A 27,773-nucleotide genomic window follows, 5' to 3' on the forward strand; every position below is an offset into this window, starting at 1 on the left:
TAGTTACACCACCCCCTTCTACCCTCAGAACAGCCTCAACGGGTCGGAACAGCCTCAGTGGGTCAGGCCTCAATGTGTCGGACGGGTCAGAACAGCCTCAGCGGGTCGGAACAGCCTCAAAGGGTCGTAACAGCCTCAGCGGGTCGGAACAGCCTCAGCGGGTCGGAACAGCCTCATTGGGTCGGAACAGCCTCATCGGGTCGGTCCAGCCTCAATGGGTCGGTCCAGCCTCAGCGGGTCGGAACAGCCTCAAAGGGTCGGAACAGCCTCATCGGGTCGGAACAGCCTCATCGGGTCGGAACAGCCTCAACGGGTCGGAACAGCCTCAACGGGTCGGAACAGCCTCAATGGGTCAGAACAGCCTCAGTGGGTCAGGCCTCAATGTGTCAGGCATGGATTGGAATTGTGTCAAGAGCGTTCCACAGGGATGCTGGCCCATGTAATCTACAATGCTTCCCACAGTTGTGTCAAGTCGGCTGGATGTCCTTTGGGTGGTGGGCAATTCTTGATACACACAGGTCACTGTTGAGCATGAAAAACCCAGCAGCTTTTCAGTTCTTGACACACTCAAACCGGTGCACCTGGCATACTACCATACCCTGTTCAAAGGCATTAAATATTTTGTCTTGCCCATTAACCCTCTGAATGGCGCACACACACACACACACACACAATCCATGTCTCAATTGTCAAGGCTTGAAAATCCTTCTTTAACCTGTCTCCTCTTCATCTACACTGATTGAAGTGGATTTAACAGGTGACATTAAATGATTTTCACCTGGACTCACCTGGTCAGTCGGTCATGGAAAGAGCAAGTGTTCTTAATCTTTTGTAGACTCAGTGGTTAATGGTGTGATAGTTCTAATGAATGTTTCATACAAAACACACTGATTAAATACATCTGTACAGAAATAATACATTGAGAGGTATTTGAAAACAAGATCAATTTCCATTGTTCCAGAATTTAATACATTTTTTAGTTAACCTTTGTTTAACTAGGTAAGTCAGTTAAGAACAAATTCTTATTTACAATGACGGCCTAAACCGTCCAAAACCAGCAGCAAGACCTTAGCAGCAGGCCTGTACAGCACAAAACATGGGTCACATCACAAATGGCACCCTATTCCCTATATAGTGCACTACTTTAGACCAGAGCCCTATGGCACCCTATTCCCTATATAGTGCACTACTTTAGACCAGAGCCCTATGGCACCCTATTCCCTATATAGTGCACTACTTTAGACCAGAGCCCTATAGGACCCTATTCACTATATAGTGCACTACTTTAGACCAGAGACCTATGACACCCTATTCCCTATATAGTGCACTACTTTAGACCAGAGCCCTATGGCACCCTATTCCCTATATAGTGCACGACTGTGGACCAGTAGTTTGTGTATCTCTGCTGAAAGGTCATTGGGAATAGGGTGCCATTTGAGTGTCAACCCGTCTCTCAGAGCTGACTGCTGGTGCCGGGTCTCAGGCTGGACCGTGTGAAGGGCAGCAGGTGGTTGTATTTGGGTGTGATGGTGATGACAGCAGCAGCGGTGTAGGGGTCCAAGGCTACGATACGGTGCAGTGCTGAACAGCCCTGATGAAGCTCATTAAGGCTCTGGTCTGTGTTCAGGGTCACATCCATCTGACATGACCCCTCCTCTGGGTACATCTCGTCACCTGGTAAGAGGAGGAGACGCGCACACACACACGTTAAACAGTAAAACGATCATCTGGCAGTAACCATATCAAATCAGATTGACAGTTTTGACTTCAACATGAGAAGAAAACAACCTACATTCACCGGGAGAATAACATAACAAACAAAACACAACTCAAAAACCTAAAGATCTTTTTTTCTCTCAACTGAGGAAGTCGGCTTGGAGTCCAAATCTCTCTCCATGAAGTCAAAAGGGCACTAGATGACGTGGATAAAGGGCACTAGATGACGTGGATAAAGGGCACTAGATGACGTGGATAAAGGGCACTAGATGACGTGGATAAAGGGCACTAGATGACGTGGATAAAGAGCACTAGATGACGTGGATAAAGGGCACTAGATGACGTGGATAAAGGGCACTAGATGACTGATAAAGGGCACTAGATGACTGATAAAGGGCACTAGATGACTGATAAAGGGCACTAGATGACTGATAAAGGGCACTAGATGACGTGGATAAAGGGCACTAGATGACGTGGATAAAGGGCACTAGATGACTGATAAAGGGCACTAGATGACTGATAAAGGGCACTAGATGACGTGGATAAAGGGCACTAGATAACGTGGATAAAGGGCACTAGATGACGTGGATAAAGAGCACTAGATGACTGATAAAGGGCACTAGATGACTGATAAAGGGCACTAGATGACGTGGATAAAGGGCACTAGATGACTGATAAAGGGCACTAGATGACATGGATAAAGGGCACTAGATGACTGATAAAGGGCACTAGATGACTGATAAAGGGCACTAGATGACTGATAAAGAGCACTAGATGACTGATAAAGGGCACTAGATGACGTGGATAAAGGGCACTAGATGACGTGGATAAAGGGCACTAGATGACTGATAAAGGGCACTAGATGACGTGGATAAAGGGCACTAGATGACGTGGATAAAGGGCACTAGATGACTGATAAAGGGCACTAGATGACTGATAAAGGGCACTAGATGACGTGGATAAAGGGCACTAGATGACGTGGATAAAGGGCACTAGATGACGTGGATAAAGGGCACTAGATGACGTGGATAAAGGGCACTAGATGACGTGGATAAAGGGCACTAGATGACTGATAAAGGGCACTAGATGACTGATAAAGGGCACTAGATGACGTGGATAAAGGGCACTAGATGACGTGGATAAAGGGCACTAGATGACGTGGATAAAGGGCACTAGATGACGTGGATAAAGGGCACTAGATGACGTGGATAAAGGGCACTAGATGACGTGGATAAAGGGCACTAGATGACGTGGATAAAGGGCACTAGATGACGTGGATAAAGGGCACTAGATGACTGATAAAGGGCACTAGATGACTGATAAAGGGCACTAGATGACTGATAAAGGGCACTAGATGACTGATAAGGACACTAGATGACGTGGATAAAGGGCACTAGATGACGTGGATAAAGGGCACTAGATGACGTGGATAAAGGACACTAGATGACGTGGATAAAGGGCACTAGATGACTGATAAAGGGCACTAGATGACGTGGATAAAGGGCACTAGATGACTGATAAAGGGCACTAGATGACTGATAAAGGGCACTAGATGACTGATAAAGGGCACTAGATGACTGATAAAGGGCACTAGATGATGTGGATAAAGGGCACTAGATGACGTGGATAAAGGGCACTAGATGACGTGGATAAAGGGCACTAGATGACTGATAAAGGGCACTAGATGACTGATAAAGGGCACTAGATGACGTGGATAAAGGGCACTAGATGACGTGGATAAAGGGCACTAGATGACGTGGATAAAGGGCACTAGATGACTGATAAAGGGCACTAGATGACTGATAAAGGGCACTAGATGACGTGGATAAAGGGCACTAGATGACGTGGATAAAGGGCACTAGATGACGTGGATAAAGGGCACTAGATGACTGATAAAGGGCACTAGATGACTGATAAAGGGCACTAGATGACGTGGATAAAGGGCACTAGATGACGTGGATAAAGGGCACTAGATGACGTGGATAAAGGGCACTAGATGACGTGGATAAAGGGCACTAGATGACGTGGATAAAGGGCACTAGATGACTGATAAAGGGCACTAGATGACGTGGATAAAGAGCACTAGATGACTGATAAAGGGCACTAGATGACGTGGATAAAGGGCACTAGATGACTGATAAAGGGCACTAGATGACGTGGATAAAGGGCACTAGATGACGTGGATAAAGGGCACTAGATGACTGATAAAGGACACTAGATGACGTGGATAAAGGGCACTAGATGACTGATAAAGGGCACTAGATGACTGATAAAGGGCACTAGATGACGTGGATAAAGGGCACTAGATGACGTGGATAAAGGGCACTAGATGACGTGGATAAAGGGCACTAGATGACGTGGATAAAGGGCACTAGATGACGTGGATAAAGGGCACTAGATGACTGATAAAGGGCACTAGATGACGTGGATAAAGAGCACTAGATGACTGATAAAGGGCACTAGATGACGTGGATAAAGGGCACTAGATGACTGATAAAGGGCACTAGATGACGTGGATAAAGGGCACTAGATGACGTGGATAAAGGGCACTAGATGACTGATAAAGGACACTAGATGACGTGGATAAAGGGCACTAGATGACTGATAAAGGACACTAGATGACGTGGATAAAGGGCACTAGATGACTGATAAAGGGCACTAGATGACGTGGATAAAGGGCACTAGATGACTGATAAAGGGCACTAGATGACGTGGATAAAGGGCACTAGATGACTGATAAAGGGCACTAGATGACTGATAAAGGGCACTAGATGACGTGGATAAAGGGCACTAGATGACTGATAAAGGGCACTAGATGACGTGGATAAAGGGCACTAGATGACTGATAAAGGGCACTAGATGACTGATAAAGGGCACTAGATGACGTGGATAAAGGGCACTAGATGACTGATAAAGGGCACTAGATGACTGATAAAGGGTACTAGATGACGTGGATAAAGGGCACTAGATGACGTGGATAAAGGGCACTAGATGACGTGGATAAAGGGCACTAGATGACGTGGATAAAGGGCACTAGATGACGTGGATAAAGGGCACTAGATGACTGATAAAGGGCACTAGATGACTGATAAAGAGCACTAGATGACTGATAAAGGGCACTAGATGACGTGGATAAAGGGCACTAGATGACGTGGATAAAGGGCACTAGATGACGTGGATAAAGGGCACTAGATAACGTGGATAAAGGGCACTAGATGACTGATAAAGGGCACTAGATGACGTGGATAAAGGGCACTAGATGACGTGGATAAAGGGTACTAGATGACGTGGATAAAGGGCACTAGATGACGTGGATAAAGGGCACTAGATGACGTGGATAAAGGGCACTAGATAACGTGGATAAAGGGCACTAGATGACGTGGATAAAGGGCACTAGATGACGTGGATAAAGGGCACTAGATGACTGATAAAGGGCACTAGATGACTGATAAAGGGCACTAGATGACGTGGATAAAGGGCACTAGATGACTGATAAAGGGCACTAGATGACGTGGATAAAGGGCACTAGATGACGTGGATAAAGGGCACTAGATGACGTGGATAAAGGGCACTAGATGACTGATAAAGGGCACTAGATGACGTGGATAAAGGGCACTAGATGACTGATAAAGGGCACTAGATGACGTGGATAAAGGGCACTAGATGACTGATAAAGGGCACTAGATGACGTGGATAAAGGGCACTAGATGACGTGGATAAAGGGCACTAGATGACTGATAAAGGGCACTAGATGACGTGGATAAAGGGCACTAGATGACGTGGATAAAGGGCACTAGATGACGTGGATAAAGGGCACTAGATGACGTGGATAAAGGGCACTAGATGACGTGGATAAAGGGCACTAGATGACTGATAAAGGGCACTAGATGACTGATAAAGGGCACTAGATGACTGATAAAGGGCACTAGATGACGTGGATAAAGGGCACTAGATGACGTGGATAAAGGGCACTAGATGACTGATAAAGGGCACTAGATGACTGATAAAGGGCACTAGATGACTGATAAAGGGCACTAGATGACTGATAAAGGGCACTAGATGACGTGGATAAAGGGCACTAGATGACTGATAAAGGGCACTAGATGACGTGGATAAAGGGCACTAGATGACTGATAAAGGGCACTAGATGACGTGGATAAAGGGCACTAGATGACGTGGATAAAGGGCACTAGATGACGTGGATAAAGGGCACTAGATGACGTGGATAAAGGGCACTAGATGACGTGGATAAAGGGCACTAGATGACTGATAAAGGGCACTAGATGACTGATAAAGGGCACTAGATGACGTGGATAAAGGGCACTAGATGACTGATAAAGGGCACTAGATAACGTGGATAAAGGGCACTAGATGACGTGGATAAAGGGCACTAGATGACGTGGATAAAGGGCACTAGATGACTGATAAAGGGCACTAGATGACTGATAAAGGGCACTAGATGACGTGGATAAAGGGCACTAGATGACGTGGATAAAGGGCACTAGATGACTGATAAAGGGCACTAGATGACTGATAAAGGGCACTAGATGACGTGGATAAAGGGCACTAGATGACGTGGATAAAGGGCACTAGATGACGTGGATAAAGGGCACTAGATGACGTGGATAAAGGGCACTAGATGACGTGGATAAAGGGCACTAGATGACTGATAAAGGGCACTAGATGACTGATAAAGAGCACTAGATGACTGATAAAGGGCACTAGATGACGTGGATAAAGGGCACTAGATGACGTGGATAAAGGGCACTAGATGACGTGGATAAAGGGCACTAGATGACTGATAAAGGGCACTAGATGACTGATAAAGGGCACTAGATGACTGATAAAGGGCACTAGATGACTGATAAAGGGCACTAGATGACGTGGATAAAGGGCACTAGATGACTGATAAAGGGCACTAGATGACGTGGATAAAGGGCACTAGATGACGTGGATAAAGGGCACTAGATGACTGATAAAGGGCACTAGATGACGTGGATAAAGGGCACTAGATGACGTGGATAAAGGGCACTAGATGACTGATAAAGGGCACTAGATGAAGTGGATAAAGGGCACTAGATGACTGATAAAGGGCACTAGATGACTGATAAAGGACACTAGATGACTGATAAAGGGCACTAGATGACTGATAAAGGGCACTAGATGACGTGGATAAAGGGCACTAGATGACTGATAAAGGGCACTAGATGACGTGGATAAAGGGCACTAGATGACTGATAAAGGGCACTAGATGACTGATAAAGGGCACTAGATGACGTGGATAAAGGGCACTAGATGACGTGGATAAAGGGCACTAGATGACGTGGATAAAGGGCACTAGATGACGTGGATAAAGGGCACTAGATGACGTGGATAAAGGGCACGTTGGAAAGAAAATCGTAATTAATTTGTTGCCAGCAGCACAGTTGCAGTCACCAATGCTCTGGATAACATGAAAACTGCCTAACCAGCTCTGCCAGGGCCAGTAAAATGGTCAGAGTGAGGTGTTCTCTCATTTGTGTCTGGAAGATGCTAGCAAGCAAGCCAAAGATACCCAGTTAGCTTGGGGGCTTGACTGCTGTTAGGTCAGAACGCTCGGTTCAACCCTACTCCTCGGCCAGAGCGTCCAGTGTGCGCTCTGAACTCTCTGAGAGCGGAAGGCCCTGAATTCACGAATGGACAATCTGACAATGCTCTGAATTAAGAAATTGGAAGGCCCTAAATTCACGAATGGAAAATCTGACAACTCTCTGAATTAAGTAAATGTTTACTCTAACCTGGGAGGAGTGATTTGTAGTAATCAGACCCTTCATATAAACTCTAACCTGGGAGGAGTGATATGTAGTAACCAGACCCTTCATGTAAACTCTAACCTGGGAGGAGTGATATGTAGTAACCAGATCCTTCATGTAAATATAAACTCTAACCTGGGAGGAGTGATATGTAGTAACCAGACCCTTCATGTAAATATAAACTCTAACCTGGGAGGAGTGATATGTAGTAACCAGACCCTTCATGTAAATATAAACTCTAACCTGGGAGGAGTGATATGTAGTAACCAGACCCTTCATGTAAATATAAACTCTAACCTGGGAGGAGTGATATGTAGTAACCAGACCCTTCATGTAAATATAAACTCTAACCTGGGAGGAGTGATATGTAGTAACCAGACCCTTCATGTAAACTCTAACCTGGGAGGAGTGATATGTAGTAACCAGGCCCTTCATGTAAATATAAACTCTAACCTGGGAGGAGTGATATGTAGTAACCAGACCCTTCATATAAACTCTAACCTGGGAGGAGTGATATGTAGTAACCAGACCCTTCATGTAAACTCTAACCTGGGAGGAGTGATATGTAGTAACCAGACCCTTCATGTAAACTCTAACCTGGGAGGAGTGATATGTAGTAACCAGACCCTTCATATAAACTCTAACCTGGGAGGAGTGATATGTAGTAACCAGACCCTTCATGTAAACTCTAACCTGGGAGGAGTGATATGTAGTAATCAGACCCTTCATGTAAACTCTAACCTGGGAGGAGTGATATGTAGTAACCAGACCCTTCATGTAAATATAAACTCTAACCTGGGAGGAGTGATATGTAGTAATCAGGCCCTTCATGTAAACTCTAACCTGGGAGGAGTGATATGTAGTAACCAGACCCTTCATGTAAATATAAACTCTAACCTGGGAGGAGTGATATGTAGTAACCAGACCCTTCATGTAAATATAAACTCTAACCTGGGAGGAGTGATATGTAGTAACCAGACCCTTCATGTAAATATAAACTCTAACCTGGGAGGAGTGATATGTAGTAACCAGACCCTTCATATAAACTCTAACCTGGGAGGAGTGATATGTAGTAATTAGACCCTTCATGTAAATATAAACTCTAACCTGGGAGGAGTGATATGTAGTAACCAGACCCTTCATGTAAACTCTAACCTGGGAGGAGTGATATGTAGTAACCAGACCCTTCATGTAAATATAAACTCTAACCTGGGAGGAGTGATATGTAGTAACCAGACCCTTCATGTAAATATAAACTCTAACCTGGGAGGAGTGATATGTAGTAATCAGACCCTTCATGTAAATATAAACTCTAACCTGGGAGGAGTGATATGTAGTAACCAGACCCTTCATGTAAATATAAACTCTAACCTGGGAGGAGTGATATGTAGTAATCAGACCCTTCATGTAAATATAAACTCTAACCTGGGAGGAGTGATATGTAGTAACCAGACCCTTCATGTAAATATAAACTCTAACCTGGGAGGAGTGATATGTAGTAACCAGACCCTTCATGTAAATATAAACTCTAACCTGGGAGGAGTGATATGTAGTAACCAGACCCTTCATGTAAACTCTAACCTGGGAGGAGTGATATGTAGTAACCAGACCCTTCATGTAAATATAAACTCTAACCTGGGAGGAGTGATATGTAGTAATCAGATCCTTCATGTAAATATAAACTCTAACCTGGGAGGAGTGATATGTAGTAACCAGACCCTTCATGTAAATATAAACTCTAACCTGGGAGGAGTGATATGTAGTAATCAGACCCTTCATGTAAATATAAACTCTAACCTGGGAGGAGTGATATGTAGTAACCAGACCCTTCATGTAAACTCTAACCTGGGAGGAGTGATATGTAGTAACCAGACCCTTCATGTAAACTCTAACCTGGGAGGAGTGATATGTAGTAACCAGACCCTTCATGTAAACTCTAACCTGGGAGGAGTGATATGTAGTAACCAGACCCTTCATGTAAACTCTAACCTGGGAGGAGTGATATGTAGTAACCAGACCCTTCATGTAAACTCTAACCTGGGAGGAGTGATATGTAGTAACCAGACCCTTCATGTAAACTCTAACCTGGGAGGAGTGATATGTAGTAACCAGACCCTTCATGTAAACTCTAACCTGGGAGGAGTGATATGTAGTAACCAGACCCTTCATGTAAACTCTAACCTGGGAGGAGTGATATGTAGTAATCAGACCCTTCATGTAAACTCTAACCTGGGAGGAGTGATATGTAGTAACCAGATCCTTCATGTAAATATAAACTCTAACCTGGGAGGAGTGATATGTAGTAACCAGACCCTTCATGTAAATATAAACTCTAACCTGGGAGGAGTGATATGTAGTAACCAGACCCTTCATGTAAACTCTAACCTGGGAGGAGTGATATGTAGTAACCAGACCCTTCATGTAAATATAAACTCTAACCTGGGAGGAGTGATATGTAGTAACCAGACCCTTCATGTAAACTCTAACCTGGGAGGAGTGATATGTAGTAACCAGACCCTTCATGTAAACTCTAACCTGGGAGGAGTGATATGTAGTAACCAGACCCTTCATGTAAATATAAACTCTAACCTGGGAGGAGTGATATGTAGTAACCAGACCCTTCATGTAAACTCTAACCTGGGAGGAGTGATATGTAGTAATCAGACCCTTCATGTAAACTCTAACCTGGGAGGAGTGATATGTAGTAACCAGACCCTTCATGTAAATATAAACTCTAACCTGGGAGGAGTGATATGTAGTAATCAGGCCCTTCATGTAAACTCTAACCTGGGAGGAGTGATATGTAGTAACCAGACCCTTCATGTAAATATAAACTCTAACCTGGGAGGAGTGATATGTAGTAACCAGACCCTTCATGTAAATATAAACTCTAACCTGGGAGGAGTGATATGTAGTAACCAGACCCTTCATGTAAATATAAACTCTAACCTGGGAGGAGTGATATGTAGTAACCAGACCCTTCATATAAACTCTAACCTGGGAGGAGTGATATGTAGTAATTAGACCCTTCATGTAAATATAAACTCTAACCTGGGAGGAGTGATATGTAGTAACCAGACCCTTCATGTAAACTCTAACCTGGGAGGAGTGATATGTAGTAACCAGACCCTTCATGTAAATATAAACTCTAACCTGGGAGGAGTGATATGTAGTAACCAGACCCTTCATGTAAATATAAACTCTAACCTGGGAGGAGTGATATGTAGTAATCAGACCCTTCATGTAAATATAAACTCTAACCTGGGAGGAGTGATATGTAGTAACCAGACCCTTCATGTAAATATAAACTCTAACCTGGGAGGAGTGATATGTAGTAATCAGACCCTTCATGTAAATATAAACTCTAACCTGGGAGGAGTGATATGTAGTAACCAGACCCTTCATGTAAATATAAACTCTAACCTGGGAGGAGTGATATGTAGTAACCAGACCCTTCATGTAAATATAAACTCTAACCTGGGAGGAGTGATATGTAGTAATCAGACCCTTCATGTAAATATAAACTCTAACCTGGGAGGAGTGATATGTAGTAACCAGACCCTTCATGTAAACTCTAACCTGGGAGGAGTGATATGTAGTAACCAGACCCTTCATGTAAATATAAACTCTAACCTGGGAGGAGTGATATGTAGTAATCAGATCCTTCATGTAAATATAAACTCTAACCTGGGAGGAGTGATATGTAGTAACCAGACCCTTCATGTAAATATAAACTCTAACCTGGGAGGAGTGATATGTAGTAACCAGACCCTTCATGTAAACTCTAACCTGGGAGGAGTGATATGTAGTAACCAGACCCTTCATGTAAACTCTAACCTGGGAGGAGTGATATGTAGTAACCAGACCCTTCATGTAAACTCTAACCTGGGAGGAGTGATATGTAGTAACCAGACCCTTCATGTAAACTCTAACCTGGGAGGAGTGATATGTAGTAACCAGACCCTTCATGTAAACTCTAACCTGGGAGGAGTGATATGTAGTAACCAGACCCTTCATGTAAACTCTAACCTGGGAGGAGTGATATGTAGTAACCAGATCCTTCATGTAAATATAAACTCTAACCTGGGAGGAGTGATATGTAGTAACCAGACCCTTCATGTAAATATAAACTCTAACCTGGGAGGAGTGATATGTAGTAACCAGACCCTTCATGTAAACTCTAACCTGGGAGGAGTGATATGTAGTAACCAGACCCTTCATGTAAATATAAACTATAACCTGGGAGGAGTGATATGTAGTAATCAGACCCTTCATGTAAATATAAACTCTAACCTGGGAGGAGTGATATGTAGTAACCAGACCCTTCATGTAAACTCTAACCTGGGAGGAGTGATATGTAGTAACCAGACCCTTCATGTAAAAACTAACCTGGGAGGAGTGATATGTAGTAATCAGACCCTTCATGTAAACTCTAACCTGGGAGGAGTGATATGTAGTAATCAGGCCCTTCATGTAAACTCTAACCTGGGAGGAGTGATATGTAGTAATCAGGCCCTTCATGTAAACTCTAACCTGGGAGGAGTGATATGTAGTAATCAGACCCTTCATGTAAATATAAACTCTAACCTGGGAGGAGTGATATGTAGTAACCAGACCCTTCATGTAAATATAAACTCTAACCTGGGAGGAGTGATATGTAGTAATCAGACCCTTCATGTAAACTCTAACCTGGGAGGAGTGATATGTAGTAACCAGACCCTTCATGTAAACTCTAACCTGGGAGGAGTGATATGTAGTAATCAGACCCTTCATGTAAACTCTAACCTGGGAGGAGTGATATGTAGTAACCAGATCCTTCATGTAAATATAAACTCTAACCTGGGAGGAGTGATATGTAGTAACCAGACCCTTCATGTAAATATAAACTCTAACCTGGGAGGAGTGATATGTAGTAACCAGACCCTTCATGTAAACTCTAACCTGGGAGGAGTGATATGTAGTAACCAGACCCTTCATGTAAATATAAACTCTAACCTGGGAGGAGTGATATGTAGTAACCAGACCCTTCATGTAAACTCTAACCTGGGAGGAGTGATATGTAGTAACCAGACCCTTCATGTAAACTCTAACCTGGGAGGAGTGATATGTAGTAACCAGACCCTTCATGTAAATATAAACTCTAACCTGGGAGGAGTGATATGTAGTAACCAGACCCTTCATGTAAACTCTAACCTGGGAGGAGTGATATGTAGTAATCAGACCCTTCATGTAAACTCTAACCTGGGAGGAGTGATATGTAGTAACCAGACCCTTCATGTAAATATAAACTCTAACCTGGGAGGAGTGATATGTAGTAACCAGACCCTTCATGTAAACTCTAACCTGGGAGGAGTGATATGTAGTAATCAGGCCCTTCATGTAAACTCTAACCTGGGAGGAGTGATATGTAGTAACCAGACCCTTCATGTAAATATAAACTCTAACCTGGGAGGAGTGATATGTAGTAACCAGACCCTTCATGTAAATATAAACTCTAACCTGGGAGGAGTGATATGTAGTAACCAGACCCTTCATGTAAATATAAACTCTAACCTGGGAGGAGTGATATGTAGTAATCAGACCCTTCATGTAAATATAAACTCTAACCTGGGAGGAGTGATATGTAGTAACCAGACCCTTCATGTAAACTCTAACCTGGGAGGAGTGATATGTAGTAACCAGACCCTTCATGTAAACTCTAACCTGGGAGGAGTGATATGTAGTAACCAGACCCTTCATGTAAACTCTAACCTGGGAGGAGTGATATGTAGTAACCAGACCCTTCATGTAAACTCTAACCTGGGAGGAGTGATATGTAGTAACCAGACCCTTCATGTAAACTCTAACCTGGGAGGAGTGATATGTAGTAACCAGACCCTTCATGTAAACTCTAACCTGGGAGGAGTGATATGTAGTAACCAGACCCTTCATGTAAACTCTAACCTGGGAGGAGTGATATGTAGTAACCAGACCCTTCATGTAAACTCTAACCTGGGAGGAGTGATATGTAGTAATCAGACCCTTCATGTAAACTCTAACCTGGGAGGAGTGATATGTAGTAACCAGATCCTTCATGTAAATATAAACTCTAACCTGGGAGGAGTGATATGTAGTAACCAGACCCTTCATGTAAATATAAACTCTAACCTGGGAGGAGTGATATGTAGTAACCAGACCCTTCATGTAAACTCTAACCTGGGAGGAGTGATATGTAGTAACCAGACCCTTCATGTAAATATAAACTCTAACCTGGGAGGAGTGATATGTAGTAACCAGACCCTTCATGTAAACTCTAACCTGGGAGGAGTGATATGTAGTAATCAGACCCTTCATGTAAACTCTAACCTGGGAGGAGTGATATGTAGTAACCAGACCCTTCATGTAAATATAAACTCTAACCTGGGAGGAGTGATATGTAGTAATCAGGCCCTTCATGTAAACTCTAACCTGGGAGGAGTGATATGTAGTAACCAGACCCTTCATGTAAATATAAACTCTAACCTGGGAGGAGTGATATGTAGTAACCAGACCCTTCATGTAAATATAAACTCTAACCTGGGAGGAGTGATATGTAGTAACTAGACCCTTCATGTAAATATAAACTCTAACCTGGGAGGAGTGATATGTAGTAATCAGACCCTTCATGTAAATATAAACTCTAACCTGGGAGGAGTGATATGTAGTAACCAGACCCTTCATGTAAACTCTAACCTGGGAGGAGTGATATGTAGTAACCAGACCCTTCATGTAAACTCTAACCTGGGAGGAGTGATATGTAGTAACCAGACCCTTCATGTAAACTCTAACCTGGGAGGAGTGATATGTAGTAACCAGACCCTTCATATAAACTCTAACCTGGGAGGAGTGATATGTAGTAATTAGACCCTTCATGTAAATATAAACTCTAACCTGGGAGGAGTGATATGTAGTAACCAGACCCTTCATGTAAACTCTAACCTGGGAGGAGTGATATGTAGTAATCAGGCCCTTCATGTAAACTCTAACCTGGGAGGAGTGATATGTAGTAATCAGGCCCTTCATGTAAACTCTAACCTGGGAGGAGTGATATGTAGTAATCAGACCCTTCATGTAAATATAAACTCTAACCTGGGAGGAGTGATATGTAGTAACCAGACCCTTCATGTAAATATAAACTCTAACCTGGGAGGAGTGATATGTAGTAATCAGACCCTTCATGTAAACTCTAACCTGGGAGGAGTGATATGTAGTAACCAGACCCTTCATGTAAACTCTAACCTGGGAGGAGTGATATGTAGTAATCAGACCCTTCATGTAAACTCTAACCTGGGAGGAGTGATATGTAGTAACCAGATCCTTCATGTAAATATAAACTCTAACCTGGGAGGAGTGATATGTAGTAACCAGACCCTTCATGTAAATATAAACTCTAACCTGGGAGGAGTGATATGTAGTAACCAGACCCTTCATGTAAACTCTAACCTGGGAGGAGTGATATGTAGTAACCAGACCCTTCATGTAAATATAAACTCTAACCTGGGAGGAGTGATATGTAGTAACCAGACCCTTCATGTAAACTCTAACCTGGGAGGAGTGATATGTAGTAACCAGACCCTTCATGTAAACTCTAACCTGGGAGGAGTGATATGTAGTAACCAGACCCTTCATGTAAATATAAACTCTAACCTGGGAGGAGTGATATGTAGTAACCAGACCCTTCATGTAAACTCTAACCTGGGAGGAGTGATATGTAGTAATCAGACCCTTCATGTAAACTCTAACCTGGGAGGAGTGATATGTAGTAACCAGACCCTTCATGTAAATATAAACTCTAACCTGGGAGGAGTGATATGTAGTAACCAGACCCTTCATGTAAACTCTAACCTGGGAGGAGTGATATGTAGTAATCAGGCCCTTCATGTAAACTCTAACCTGGGAGGAGTGATATGTAGTAACCAGACCCTTCATGTAAATATAAACTCTAACCTGGGAGGAGTGATATGTAGTAACCAGACCCTTCATGTAAATATAAACTCTAACCTGGGAGGAGTGATATGTAGTAACCAGACCCTTCATGTAAATATAAACTCTAACCTGGGAGGAGTGATATGTAGTAATCAGACCCTTCATGTAAATATAAACTCTAACCTGGGAGGAGTGATATGTAGTAACCAGACCCTTCATGTAAACTCTAACCTGGGAGGAGTGATATGTAGTAACCAGACCCTTCATGTAAACTCTAACCTGGGAGGAGTGATATGTAGTAACCAGACCCTTCATGTAAACTCTAACCTGGGAGGAGTGATATGTAGTAACCAGACCCTTCATGTAAACTCTAACCTGGGAGGAGTGATATGTAGTAACCAGACCCTTCATGTAAACTCTAACCTGGGAGGAGTGATATGTAGTAACCAGACCCTTCATGTAAACTCTAACCTGGGAGGAGTGATATGTAGTAACCAGACCCTTCATGTAAACTCTAACCTGGGAGGAGTGATATGTAGTAACCAGACCCTTCATGTAAACTCTAACCTGGGAGGAGTGATATGTAGTAATCAGACCCTTCATGTAAACTCTAACCTGGGAGGAGTGATATGTAGTAACCAGATCCTTCATGTAAATATAAACTCTAACCTGGGAGGAGTGATATGTAGTAACCAGACCCTTCATGTAAATATAAACTCTAACCTGGGAGGAGTGATATGTAGTAACCAGACCCTTCATGTAAACTCTAACCTGGGAGGAGTGATATGTAGTAACCAGACCCTTCATGTAAATATAAACTCTAACCTGGGAGGAGTGATATGTAGTAACCAGACCCTTCATGTAAACTCTAACCTGGGAGGAGTGATATGTAGTAATCAGACCCTTCATGTAAACTCTAACCTGGGAGGAGTGATATGTAGTAACCAGACCCTTCATGTAAATATAAACTCTAACCTGGGAGGAGTGATATGTAGTAATCAGGCCCTTCATGTAAACTCTAACCTGGGAGGAGTGATATGTAGTAACCAGACCCTTCATGTAAATATAAACTCTAACCTGGGAGGAGTGATATGTAGTAACCAGACCCTTCATGTAAATATAAACTCTAACCTGGGAGGAGTGATATGTAGTAACCAGACCCTTCATGTAAATATAAACTCTAACCTGGGAGGAGTGATATGTAGTAATCAGACCCTTCATGTAAATATAAACTCTAACCTGGGAGGAGTGATATGTAGTAACCAGACCCTTCATGTAAACTCTAACCTGGGAGGAGTGATATGTAGTAACCAGACCCTTCATGTAAACTCTAACCTGGGAGGAGTGATATGTAGTAACCAGACCCTTCATATAAACTCTAACCTGGGAGGAGTGATATGTAGTAATTAGACCCTTCATGTAAATATAAACTCTAACCTGGGAGGAGTGATATGTAGTAACCAGACCCTTCATGTAAACTCTAACCTGGGAGGAGTGATATGTAGTTACCAGACCCTTCATGTAAATATAAACTCTAACCTGGGAGGAGTGATATGTAGTAACCAGACCCTTCATGTAAATATAAACTCTAACCTGGGAGGAGTGATATGTAGTAATCAGACCCTTCATGTAAATATAAACTCTAACCTGGGAGGAGTGATATGTAGTAACCAGACCCTTCATGTAAATATAAACTCTAACCTGGGAGGAGTGATATGTAGTAATCAGACCCTTCATGTAAATATAAACTCTAACCTGGGAGGAGTGATATGTAGTAACCAGACCCTTCATGTAAATATAAACTCTAACCTGGGAGGAGTGATATGTAGTAACCAGACCCTTCATGTAAATATAAACTCTAACCTGGGAGGAGTGATATGTAGTAACCAGACCCTTCATGTAAACTCTAACCTGGGAGGAGTGATATGTAGTAACCAGACCCTTCATGTAAATATAAACTCTAACCTGGGAGGAGTGATATGTAGTAATCAGATCCTTCATGTAAATATAAACTCTAACCTGGGAGGAGTGATATGTAGTAACCAGACCCTTCATGTAAATATAAACTCTAACCTGGGAGGAGTGATATGTAGTAACCAGACCCTTCATGTAAACTCTAACCTGGGAGGAGTGATATGTAGTAACCAGACCCTTCATGTAAACTCTAACCTGGGAGGAGTGATATGTAGTAACCAGACCCTTCATGTAAACTCTAACCTGGGAGGAGTGATATGTAGTAACCAGACCCTTCATGTAAACTCTAACCTGGGAGGAGTGATATGTAGTAACCAGACCCTTCATGTAAACTCTAACCTGGGAGGAGTGATATGTAGTAACCAGACCCTTCATGTAAACTCTAACCTGGGAGGAGTGATATGTAGTAATCAGACCCTTCATGTAAACTCTAACCTGGGAGGAGTGATATGTAGTAACCAGATCCTTCATGTAAATATAAACTCTAACCTGGGAGGAGTGATATGTAGTAACCAGACCCTTCATGTAAATATAAACTCTAACCTGGGAGGAGTGATATGTAGTAACCAGACCCTTCATGTAAACTCTAACCTGGGAGGAGTGATATGTAGTAACCAGACCCTTCATGTAAATATAAACTATAACCTGGGAGGAGTGATATGTAGTAATCAGACCCTTCATGTAAATATAAACTCTAACCTGGGAGGAGTGATATGTAGTAACCAGACCCTTCATGTAAACTCTAACCTGGGAGGAGTGATATGTAGTAACCAGACCCTTCATGTAAACACTAACCTGGGAGGAGTGATATGTAGTAATCAGACCCTTCATGTAAACTCTAACCTGGGAGGAGTGATATGTAGTAATCAGGCCCTTCATGTAAACTCTAACCTGGGAGGAGTGATATGTAGTAATCAGGCCCTTCATGTAAACTCTAACCTGGGAGGAGTGATATGTAGTAATCAGACCCTTCATGTAAATATAAACTCTAACCTGGGAGGAGTGATATGTAGTAACCAGACCCTTCATGTAAATATAAACTCTAACCTGGGAGGAGTGATATGTAGTAATCAGACCCTTCATGTAAACTCTAACCTGGGAGGAGTGATATGTAGTAACCAGACCCTTCATGTAAACTCTAACCTGGGAGGAGTGATATGTAGTAACCAGACCCTTCATGTAAACTCTAACCTGGGAGGAGTGATATGTAGTAACCAGACCCTTCATGTAAACTCTAACCTGGGAGGAGTGATATGTAGTAACCAGACCCTTCATGTAAACTCTAACCTGGGAGGAGTGATATGTAGTAACCAGACCCTTCATGTAAACTCTAACCTGGGAGGAGTGATATGTAGTAACCAGACCCTTCATGTAAACTCTAACCTGGGAGGAGTGATATGTAGTAATCAGACCCTTCATGTAAACTCTAACCTGGGAGGAGTGATATGTAGTAACCAGATCCTTCATGTAAATATAAACTCTAACCTGGGAGGAGTGATATGTAGTAACCAGACCCTTCATATAAACTCTAACCTGGGAGGAGTGATATGTAGTAATTAGACCCTTCATGTAAATATAAACTCTAACCTGGGAGGAGTGATATGTAGTAACCAGACCCTTCATGTAAACTCTAACCTGGGAGGAGTGATATGTAGTAACCAGACCCTTCATGTAAATATAAACTCTAACCTGGGAGGAGTGATATGTAGTAATCAGACCCTTCATGTAAATATAAACTCTAACCTGGGAGGAGTGATATGTAGTAACCAGACCCTTCATGTAAATATAAACTCTAACCTGGGAGGAGTGATATGTAGTAATCAGACCCTTCATGTAAATATAAACTCTAACCTGGGAGGAGTGATATGTAGTAACCAGACCCTTCATGTAAATATAAACTCTAACCTGGGAGGAGTGATATGTAGTAACCAGACCCTTCATGTAAATATAAACTCTAACCTGGGAGGAGTGATATGTAGTAACCAGACCCTTCATGTAAACTCTAACCTGGGAGGAGTGATATGTAGTAACCAGACCCTTCATGTAAATATAAACTCTAACCTGGGAGGAGTGATATGTAGTAATCAGATCCTTCATGTAAATATAAACTCTAACCTGGGAGGAGTGATATGTAGTAACCAGACCCTTCATGTAAATATAAACTCTAACCTGGGAGGAGTGATATGTAGTAATCAGACCCTTCATGTAAATATAAACTCTAACCTGGGAGGAGTGATATGTAGTAACCAGACCCTTCATGTAAACTCTAACCTGGGAGGAGTGATATGTAGTAACCAGACCCTTCATGTAAACTCTAACCTGGGAGGAGTGATATGTAGTAACCAGACCCTTCATGTAAACTCTAACCTGGGAGGAGTGATATGTAGTAACCAGACCCTTCATGTAAACTCTAACCTGGGAGGAGTGATATGTAGTAACCAGACCCTTCATGTAAACTCTAACCTGGGAGGAGTGATATGTAGTAACCAGACCCTTCATGTAAACTCTAACCTGGGAGGAGTGATATGTAGTAACCAGACCCTTCATGTAAACTCTAACCTGGGAGGAGTGATATGTAGTAACCAGACCCTTCATGTAAACTCTAACCTGGGAGGAGTGATATGTAGTAACCAGACCCTTCATGTAAACTCTAACCTGGGAGGAGTGATATGTAGTAACCAGACCCTTCATGTAAACTCTAACCTGGGAGGAGTGATATGTAGTAACCAGACCCTTCATGTAAACTCTAACCTGGGAGGAGTGATATGTAGTAATCAGACCCTTCATGTAAACTCTAACCTGGGAGGAGTGATATGTAGTAACCAGATCCTTCATGTAAATATAAACTCTAACCTGGGAGGAGTGATATGTAGTAACCAGACCCTTCATGTAAATATAAACTCTAACCTGGGAGGAGTGATATGTAGTAACCAGACCCTTCATGTAAACTCTAACCTGGGAGGAGTGATATGTAGTAACCAGACCCTTCATGTAAATATAAACTCTAACCTGGGAGGAGTGATATGTAGTAACCAGACCCTTCATGTAAACTCTAACCTGGGAGGAGTGATATGTAGTAACCAGACCCTTCTTGTAAACTCTAACCTGGGAGGAGTGATATGTAGTAACCAGACCCTTCATGTAAATATAAACTCTAACCTGGGAGGAGTGATATGTAGTAACCAGACCCTTCATGTAAACTCTAACCTGGGAGGAGTGATATGTAGTAATCAGACCCTTCATGTAAACTCTAACCTGGGAGGAGTGATATGTAGTAACCAGACCCTTCATGTAAATATAAACTCTAACCTGGGAGGAGTGATATGTAGTAATCAGGCCCTTCATGTAAACTCTAACCTGGGAGGAGTGATATGTAGTAACCAGACCCTTCATGTAAACATAAACTCTAACCTGGGAGGAGTGATATGTAGTAACCAGACCCTTCATGTAAATATAAACTCTAACCTGGGAGGAGTGATATGTAGTAACCAGACCCTTCATGTAAATATAAACTCTAACCTGGGAGGAGTGATATGTAGTAACCAGACCCTTCATATAAACTCTAACCTGGGAGGAGTGATATGTAGTAATTAGACCCTTCATGTAAATATAAACTCTAACCTGGGAGGAGTGATATGTAGTAACCAGACCCTTCATGTAAACTCTAACCTGGGAGGAGTGATATGTAGTAACCAGACCCTTCATGTAAATATAAACTCTAACCTGGGAGGAGTGATATGTAGTAACCAGACCCTTCATGTAAATATAAACTCTAACCTGGGAGGAGTGATATGTAGTAATCAGACCCTTCATGTAAATATAAACTCTAACCTGGGAGGAGTGATATGTAGTAACCAGACCCTTCATGTAAATATAAACTCTAACCTGGGAGGAGTGATATGTAGTAATCAGACCCTTCATGTAAATATAAACTCTAACCTGGGAGGAGTGATATGTAGTAACCAGACCCTTCATGTAAACTCTAACCTGGGAGGAGTGATATGTAGTAACCAGACCCTTCATATAAACTCTAACCTGGGAGGAGTGATATGTAGTAATTAGACCCTTCATGTAAATATAAACTCTAACCTGGGAGGAGTGATATGTAGTAACCAGACCCTTCATGTAAACTCTAACCTGGGAGGAGTGATATGTAGTAACCAGACCCTTCATGTAAATATAAACTCTAACCTGGGAGGAGTGATATGTAGTAACCAGACCCTTCATGTAAATATAAACTCTAACCTGGGAGGAGTGATATGTAGTAATCAGACCCTTCATGTAAATATAAACTCTAACCTGGGAGGAGTGATATGTAGTAACCAGACCCTTCATGTAAATATAAACTCTAACCTGGGAGGAGTGATATGTAGTAATCAGACCCTTCATGTAAATATAAACTCTAACCTGGGAGGAGTGATATGTAGTAACCAGACCCTTCATGTAAATATAAACTCTAACCTGGGAGGAGTGATATGTAGTAACCAGACCCTTCATGTAAATATAAACTCTAACCTGGGAGGAGTGATATGTAGTAACCAGACCCTTCATGTAAACTCTAACCTGGGAGGAGTGATATGTAGTAACCAGACCCTTCATGTAAATATAAACTCTAACCTGGGAGGAGTGATATGTAGTAATCAGATCCTTCATGTAAATATAAACTCTAACCTGGGAGGAGTGATATGTAGTAACCAGACCCTTCATGTAAATATAAACTCTAACCTGGGAGGAGTGATATGTAGTAACCAGACCCTTCATGTAAACTCTAACCTGGGAGGAGTGATATGTAGTAACCAGACCCTTCATGTAAACTCTAACCTGGGAGGAGTGATATGTAGTAACCAGACCCTTCATGTAAACTCTAACCTGGGAGGAGTGATATGTAGTAACCAGACCCTTCATGTAAACTCTAACCTGGGAGGAGTGATATGTAGTAACCAGACCCTTCATGTAAACTCTAACCTGGGAGGAGTGATATGTAGTAACCAGACCCTTCATGTAAACTCTAACCTGGGAGGAGTGATATGTAGTAATCAGACCCTTCATGTAAACTCTAACCTGGGAGGAGTGATATGTAGTAACCAGATCCTTCATGTAAATATAAACTCTAACCTGGGAGGAGTGATATGTAGTAACCAGACCCTTCATGTAAATATAAACTCTAACCTGGGAGGAGTGATATGTAGTAACCAGACCCTTCATGTAAACTCTAACCTGGGAGGAGTGATATGTAGTAACCAGACCCTTCATGTAAATATAAACTATAACCTGGGAGGAGTGATATGTAGTAATCAGACCCTTCATGTAAATATAAACTCTAACCTGGGAGGAGTGATATGTAGTAACCAGACCCTTCATGTAAACTCTAACCTGGGAGGAGTGATATGTAGTAACCAGACCCTTCATGTAAACACTAACCTGGGAGGAGTGATATGTAGTAATCAGACCCTTCATGTAAACTCTAACCTGGGAGGAGTGATATGTAGTAATCAGGCCCTTCATGTAAACTCTAACCTGGGAGGAGTGATATGTAGTAATCAGGCCCTTCATGTAAACTCTAACCTGGGAGGAGTGATATGTAGTAATCAGACCCTTCATGTAAATATAAACTCTAACCTGGGAGGAGTGATATGTAGTAACCAGACCCTTCATGTAAATATAAACTCTAACCTGGGAGGAGTGATATGTAGTAATCAGACCCTTCATGTAAACTCTAACCTGGGAGGAGTGATATGTAGTAACCAGACCCTTCATGTAAACTCTAACCTGGGAGGAGTGATATGTAGTAACCAGACCCTTCATGTAAACTCTAACCTGGGAGGAGTGATATGTAGTAACCAGACCCTTCATGTAAACTCTAACCTGGGAGGAGTGATATGTAGTAACCAGACCCTTCATGTAAACTCTAACCTGGGAGGAGTGATATGTAGTAACCAGACCCTTCATGTAAACTCTAACCTGGGAGGAGTGATATGTAGTAACCAGACCCTTCATGTAAACTCTAACCTGGGAGGAGTGATATGTAGTAATCAGACCCTTCATGTAAACTCTAACCTGGGAGGAGTGATATGTAGTAACCAGATCCTTCATGTAAATATAAACTCTAACCTGGGAGGAGTGATATGTAGTAACCAGACCCTTCATATAAACTCTAACCTGGGAGGAGTGATATGTAGTAATTAGACCCTTCATGTAAATATAAACTCTAACCTGGGAGGAGTGATATGTAGTAACCAGACCCTTCATGTAAACTCTAACCTGGGAGGAGTGATATGTAGTAACCAGACCCTTCATGTAAATATAAACTCTAACCTGGGAGGAGTGATATGTAGTAACCAGACCCTTCATGTAAATATAAACTCTAACCTGGGAGGAGTGATATGTAGTAATCAGACCCTTCATGTAAATATAAACTCTAACCTGGGAGGAGTGATATGTAGTAACCAGACCCTTCATGTAAATATAAACTCTAACCTGGGAGGAGTGATATGTAGTAACCAGACCCTTCATGTAAATATAAACTCTAACCTGGGAGGAGTGATATGTAGTAACCAGACCCTTCATGTAAATATAAACTCTAACCTGGGAGGAGTGATATGTAGTAACCAGACCCTTCATGTAAATATAAACTCTAACCTGGGAGGAGTGATATGTAGTAATCAGATCCTTCATGTAAATATAAACTCTAACCTGGGAGGAGTGATATGTAGTAACCAGACCCTTCATGTAAATATAAACTCTAACCTGGGAGGAGTGATATGTAGTAATCAGACCCTTCATGTAAATATAAACTCTAACCTGGGAGGAGTGATATGTAGTAACCAGACCCTTCATGTAAACTCTAACCTGGGAGGAGTGATATGTAGTAACCAGACCCTTCATGTAAACTCTAACCTGGGAGGAGTGATATGTAGTAACCAGACCCTTCATGTAAACTCTAACCTGGGAGGAGTGATATGTAGTAACCAGACCCTTCATGTAAACTCTAACCTGGGAGGAGTGATATGTAGTAACCAGACCCTTCATGTAAACTCTAACCTGGGAGGAGTGATATGTAGTAACCAGACCCTTCATGTAAACTCTAACCTGGGAGGAGTGATATGTAGTAACCAGACCCTTCATGTAAACTCTAACCTGGGAGGAGTGATATGTAGTAACCAGACCCTTCATGTAAACTCTAACCTGGGAGGAGTGATATGTAGTAATCAGACCCTTCATGTAAACTCTAACCTGGGAGGAGTGATATGTAGTAACCAGATCCTTCATGTAAATATAAACTCTAACCTGGGAGGAGTGATATGTAGTAACCAGACCCTTCATGTAAATATAAACTCTAACCTGGGAGGAGTGATATGTAGTAACCAGACCCTTCATGTAAACTCTAACCTGGGAGGAGTGATATGTAGTAACCAGACCCTTCATGTAAATATAAACTCTAACCTGGGAGGAGTGATATGTAGTAACCAGACCCTTCATGTAAACTCTAACCTGGGAGGAGTGATATGTAGTAACCAGACCCTTCATGTAAACTCTAACCTGGGAGGAGTGATATGTAGTAACCAGACCCTTCATGTAAATATAAACTCTAACCTGGGAGGAGTGATATGTAGTAACCAGACCCTTCATGTAAACTCTAACCTGGGAGGAGTGATATGTAGTAATCAGACCCTTCATGTAAACTCTAACCTGGGAGGAGTGATATGTAGTAACCAGACCCTTCATGTAAATATAAACTCTAACCTGGGAGGAGTGATATGTAGTAATCAGGCCCTTCATGTAAACTCTAACCTGGGAGGAGTGATATGTAGTAACCAGACCCTTCATGTAAATATAAACTCTAACCTGGGAGGAGTGATATGTAGTAACCAGACCCTTCATGTAAATATAAACTCTAACCTGGGAGGAGTGATATGTAGTAACCAGACCCTTCATGTAAATATAAACTCTAACCTGGGAGGAGTGATATGTAGTAATCAGACCCTTCATGTAAATATAAACTCTAACCTGGGAGGAGTGATATGTAGTAACCAGACCCTTCATGTAAATATAAACTCTAACCTGGGAGGAGTGATATGTAGTAATCAGACCCTTCATGTAAATATAAACTCTAACCTGGGAGGAGTGATATGTAGTAACCAGACCCTTCATGTAAATATAAACTCTAACCTGGGAGGAGTGATATGTAGTAACCAGACCCTTCATGTAAATATAAACTCTAACCTGGGAGGAGTGATATGTAGTAATCAGACCCTTCATGTAAATATAAACTCTAACCTGGGAGGAGTGATATGTAGTAACCAGACCCTTCATGTAAACTCTAACCTGGGAGGAGTGATATGTAGTAACCAGACCCTTCATGTAAATATAAACTCTAACCTGGGAGGAGTGATATGTAGTAATCAGATCCTTCATGTAAATATAAACTCTAACCTGGGAGGAGTGATATGTAGTAACCAGACCCTTCATGTAAATATAAACTCTAACCTGGGAGGAGTGATATGTAGTAACCAGACCCTTCATGTAAACTCTAACCTGGGAGGAGTGATATGTAGTAACCAGACCCTTCATGTAAACTCTAACCTGGGAGGAGTGATATGTAGTAACCAGACCCTTCATGTAAACTCTAACCTGGGAGGAGTGATATGTAGTAACCAGACCCTTCATGTAAACTCTAACCTGGGAGGAGTGATATGTAGTAACCAGACCCTTCATGTAAACTCTAACCTGGGAGGAGTGATATGTAGTAACCAGACCCTTCATGTAAACTCTAACCTGGGAGGAGTGATATGTAGTAATCAGACCCTTCATGTAAACTCTAACCTGGGAGGAGTGATATGTAGTAACCAGATCCTTCATGTAAATATAAACTCTAACCTGGGAGGAGTGATATGTAGTAACCAGACCCTTCATGTAAATATAAACTCTAACCTGGGAGGAGTGATATGTAGTAACCAGACCCTTCATGTAAACTCTAACCTGGGAGGAGTGATATGTAGTAACCAGACCCTTCATGTAAATATAAACTATAACCTGGGAGGAGTGATATGTAGTAATCAGACCCTTCATGTAAATATAAACTCTAACCTGGGAGGAGTGATATGTAGTAACCAGACCCTTCATGTAAACTCTAACCTGGGAGGAGTGATATGTAGTAACCAGACCCTTCATGTAAAAACTAACCTGGGAGGAGTGATATGTAGTAATCAGACCCTTCATGTAAACTCTAACCTGGGAGGAGTGATATGTAGTAATCAGGCCCTTCATGTAAACTCTAACCTGGGAGGAGTGATATGTAGTAATCAGGCCCTTCATGTAAACTCTAACCTGGGAGGAGTGATATGTAGTAATCAGACCCTTCATGTAAATATAAACTCTAACCTGGGAGGAGTGATATGTAGTAATCAGACCCTTCATGTAAACTCTAACCTGGGAGGAGTGATATGTAGTAACCAGACCCTTCATGTAAACTCTAACCTGGGAGGAGTGATATGTAGTAATCAGACCCTTCATGTAAACTCTAACCTGGGAGGAGTGATATGTAGTAACCAGATCCTTCATGTAAATATAAACTCTAACCTGGGAGGAGTGATATGTAGTAACCAGACCCTTCATGTAAATATAAACTCTAACCTGGGAGGAGTGATATGTAGTAACCAGACCCTTCATGTAAACTATAACCTGGGAGGAGTGATATGTAGTAACCAGACCCTTCATGTAAACTCTAACCTGGGAGGAGTGATATGTAGTAACCAGACCCTTCATGTAAATATAAACTCTAACCTGGGAGGAGTGATATGTAGTAACCAGACCCTTCATGTAAACTCTAACCTGGGAGGAGTGATATGTAGTAATCAGACCCTTCATGTAAACTCTAACCTGGGAGGAGTGATATGTAGTAACCAGACCCTTCATGTAAATATAAACTCTAACCTGGGAGGAGTGATATGTAGTAATCAGGCCCTTCATGTAAACTCTAACCTGGGAGGAGTGATATGTAGTAACCAGACCCTTCATGTAAATATAAACTCTAACCTGGGAGGAGTGATATGTAGTAACCAGACCCTTCATGTAAATATAAACTCTAACCTGGGAGGAGTGATATGTAGTAACCAGACCCTTCATGTAAATATAAACTCTAACCTGGGAGGAGTGATATGTAGTAATCAGACCCTTCATGTAAATATAAACTCTAACCTGGGAGGAGTGATATGTAGTAACCAGACCCTTCATGTAAACTCTAACCTGGGAGGAGTGATATGTAGTAACCAGACCCTTCATGTAAACTCTAACCTGGGAGGAGTGATATGTAGTAACCAGACCCTTCATGTAAACTCTAACCTGGGA

The 27,773-nt window shown here is 42.1% G+C and overlaps 1 protein-coding gene across 2 annotated transcripts in view; it reads right to left on the reverse strand.

Annotated features, from left to right (window-relative positions):
- Positions 1–942: 942 nt before the first annotated feature.
- Positions 943–27,773, reverse strand: part of LOC139411746 (acyl-coenzyme A diphosphatase NUDT19-like) — a 47,794-nt gene continuing 20,963 nt past the window's right edge. The window contains exons 3-5 of one of the 2 annotated variants that reach the window (XM_071158443.1): positions 1,383–1,674; positions 1,299–1,335; positions 943–1,157 (exon numbers count right to left, since the gene is read on the reverse strand). In XM_071158443.1, coding sequence (XP_071014544.1) covers positions 1,454–1,674 — 221 coding nt within the window. In that variant the 3' untranslated portion in view covers positions 943–1,157; positions 1,299–1,335; positions 1,383–1,453. Of the gene's footprint in view, positions 1,215–1,298; positions 1,675–27,773 lie in introns of both variants that reach the window. The other variant, XM_071158442.1, reaches the window with a different exon arrangement.

Source organism: Oncorhynchus clarkii, chromosome 6 (assembly GCF_045791955.1).
Source record: "Oncorhynchus clarkii lewisi isolate Uvic-CL-2024 chromosome 6, UVic_Ocla_1.0, whole genome shotgun sequence".
In the NCBI taxonomy this organism is placed as follows: Eukaryota; Metazoa; Chordata; class Actinopteri; order Salmoniformes; family Salmonidae; genus Oncorhynchus; species Oncorhynchus clarkii.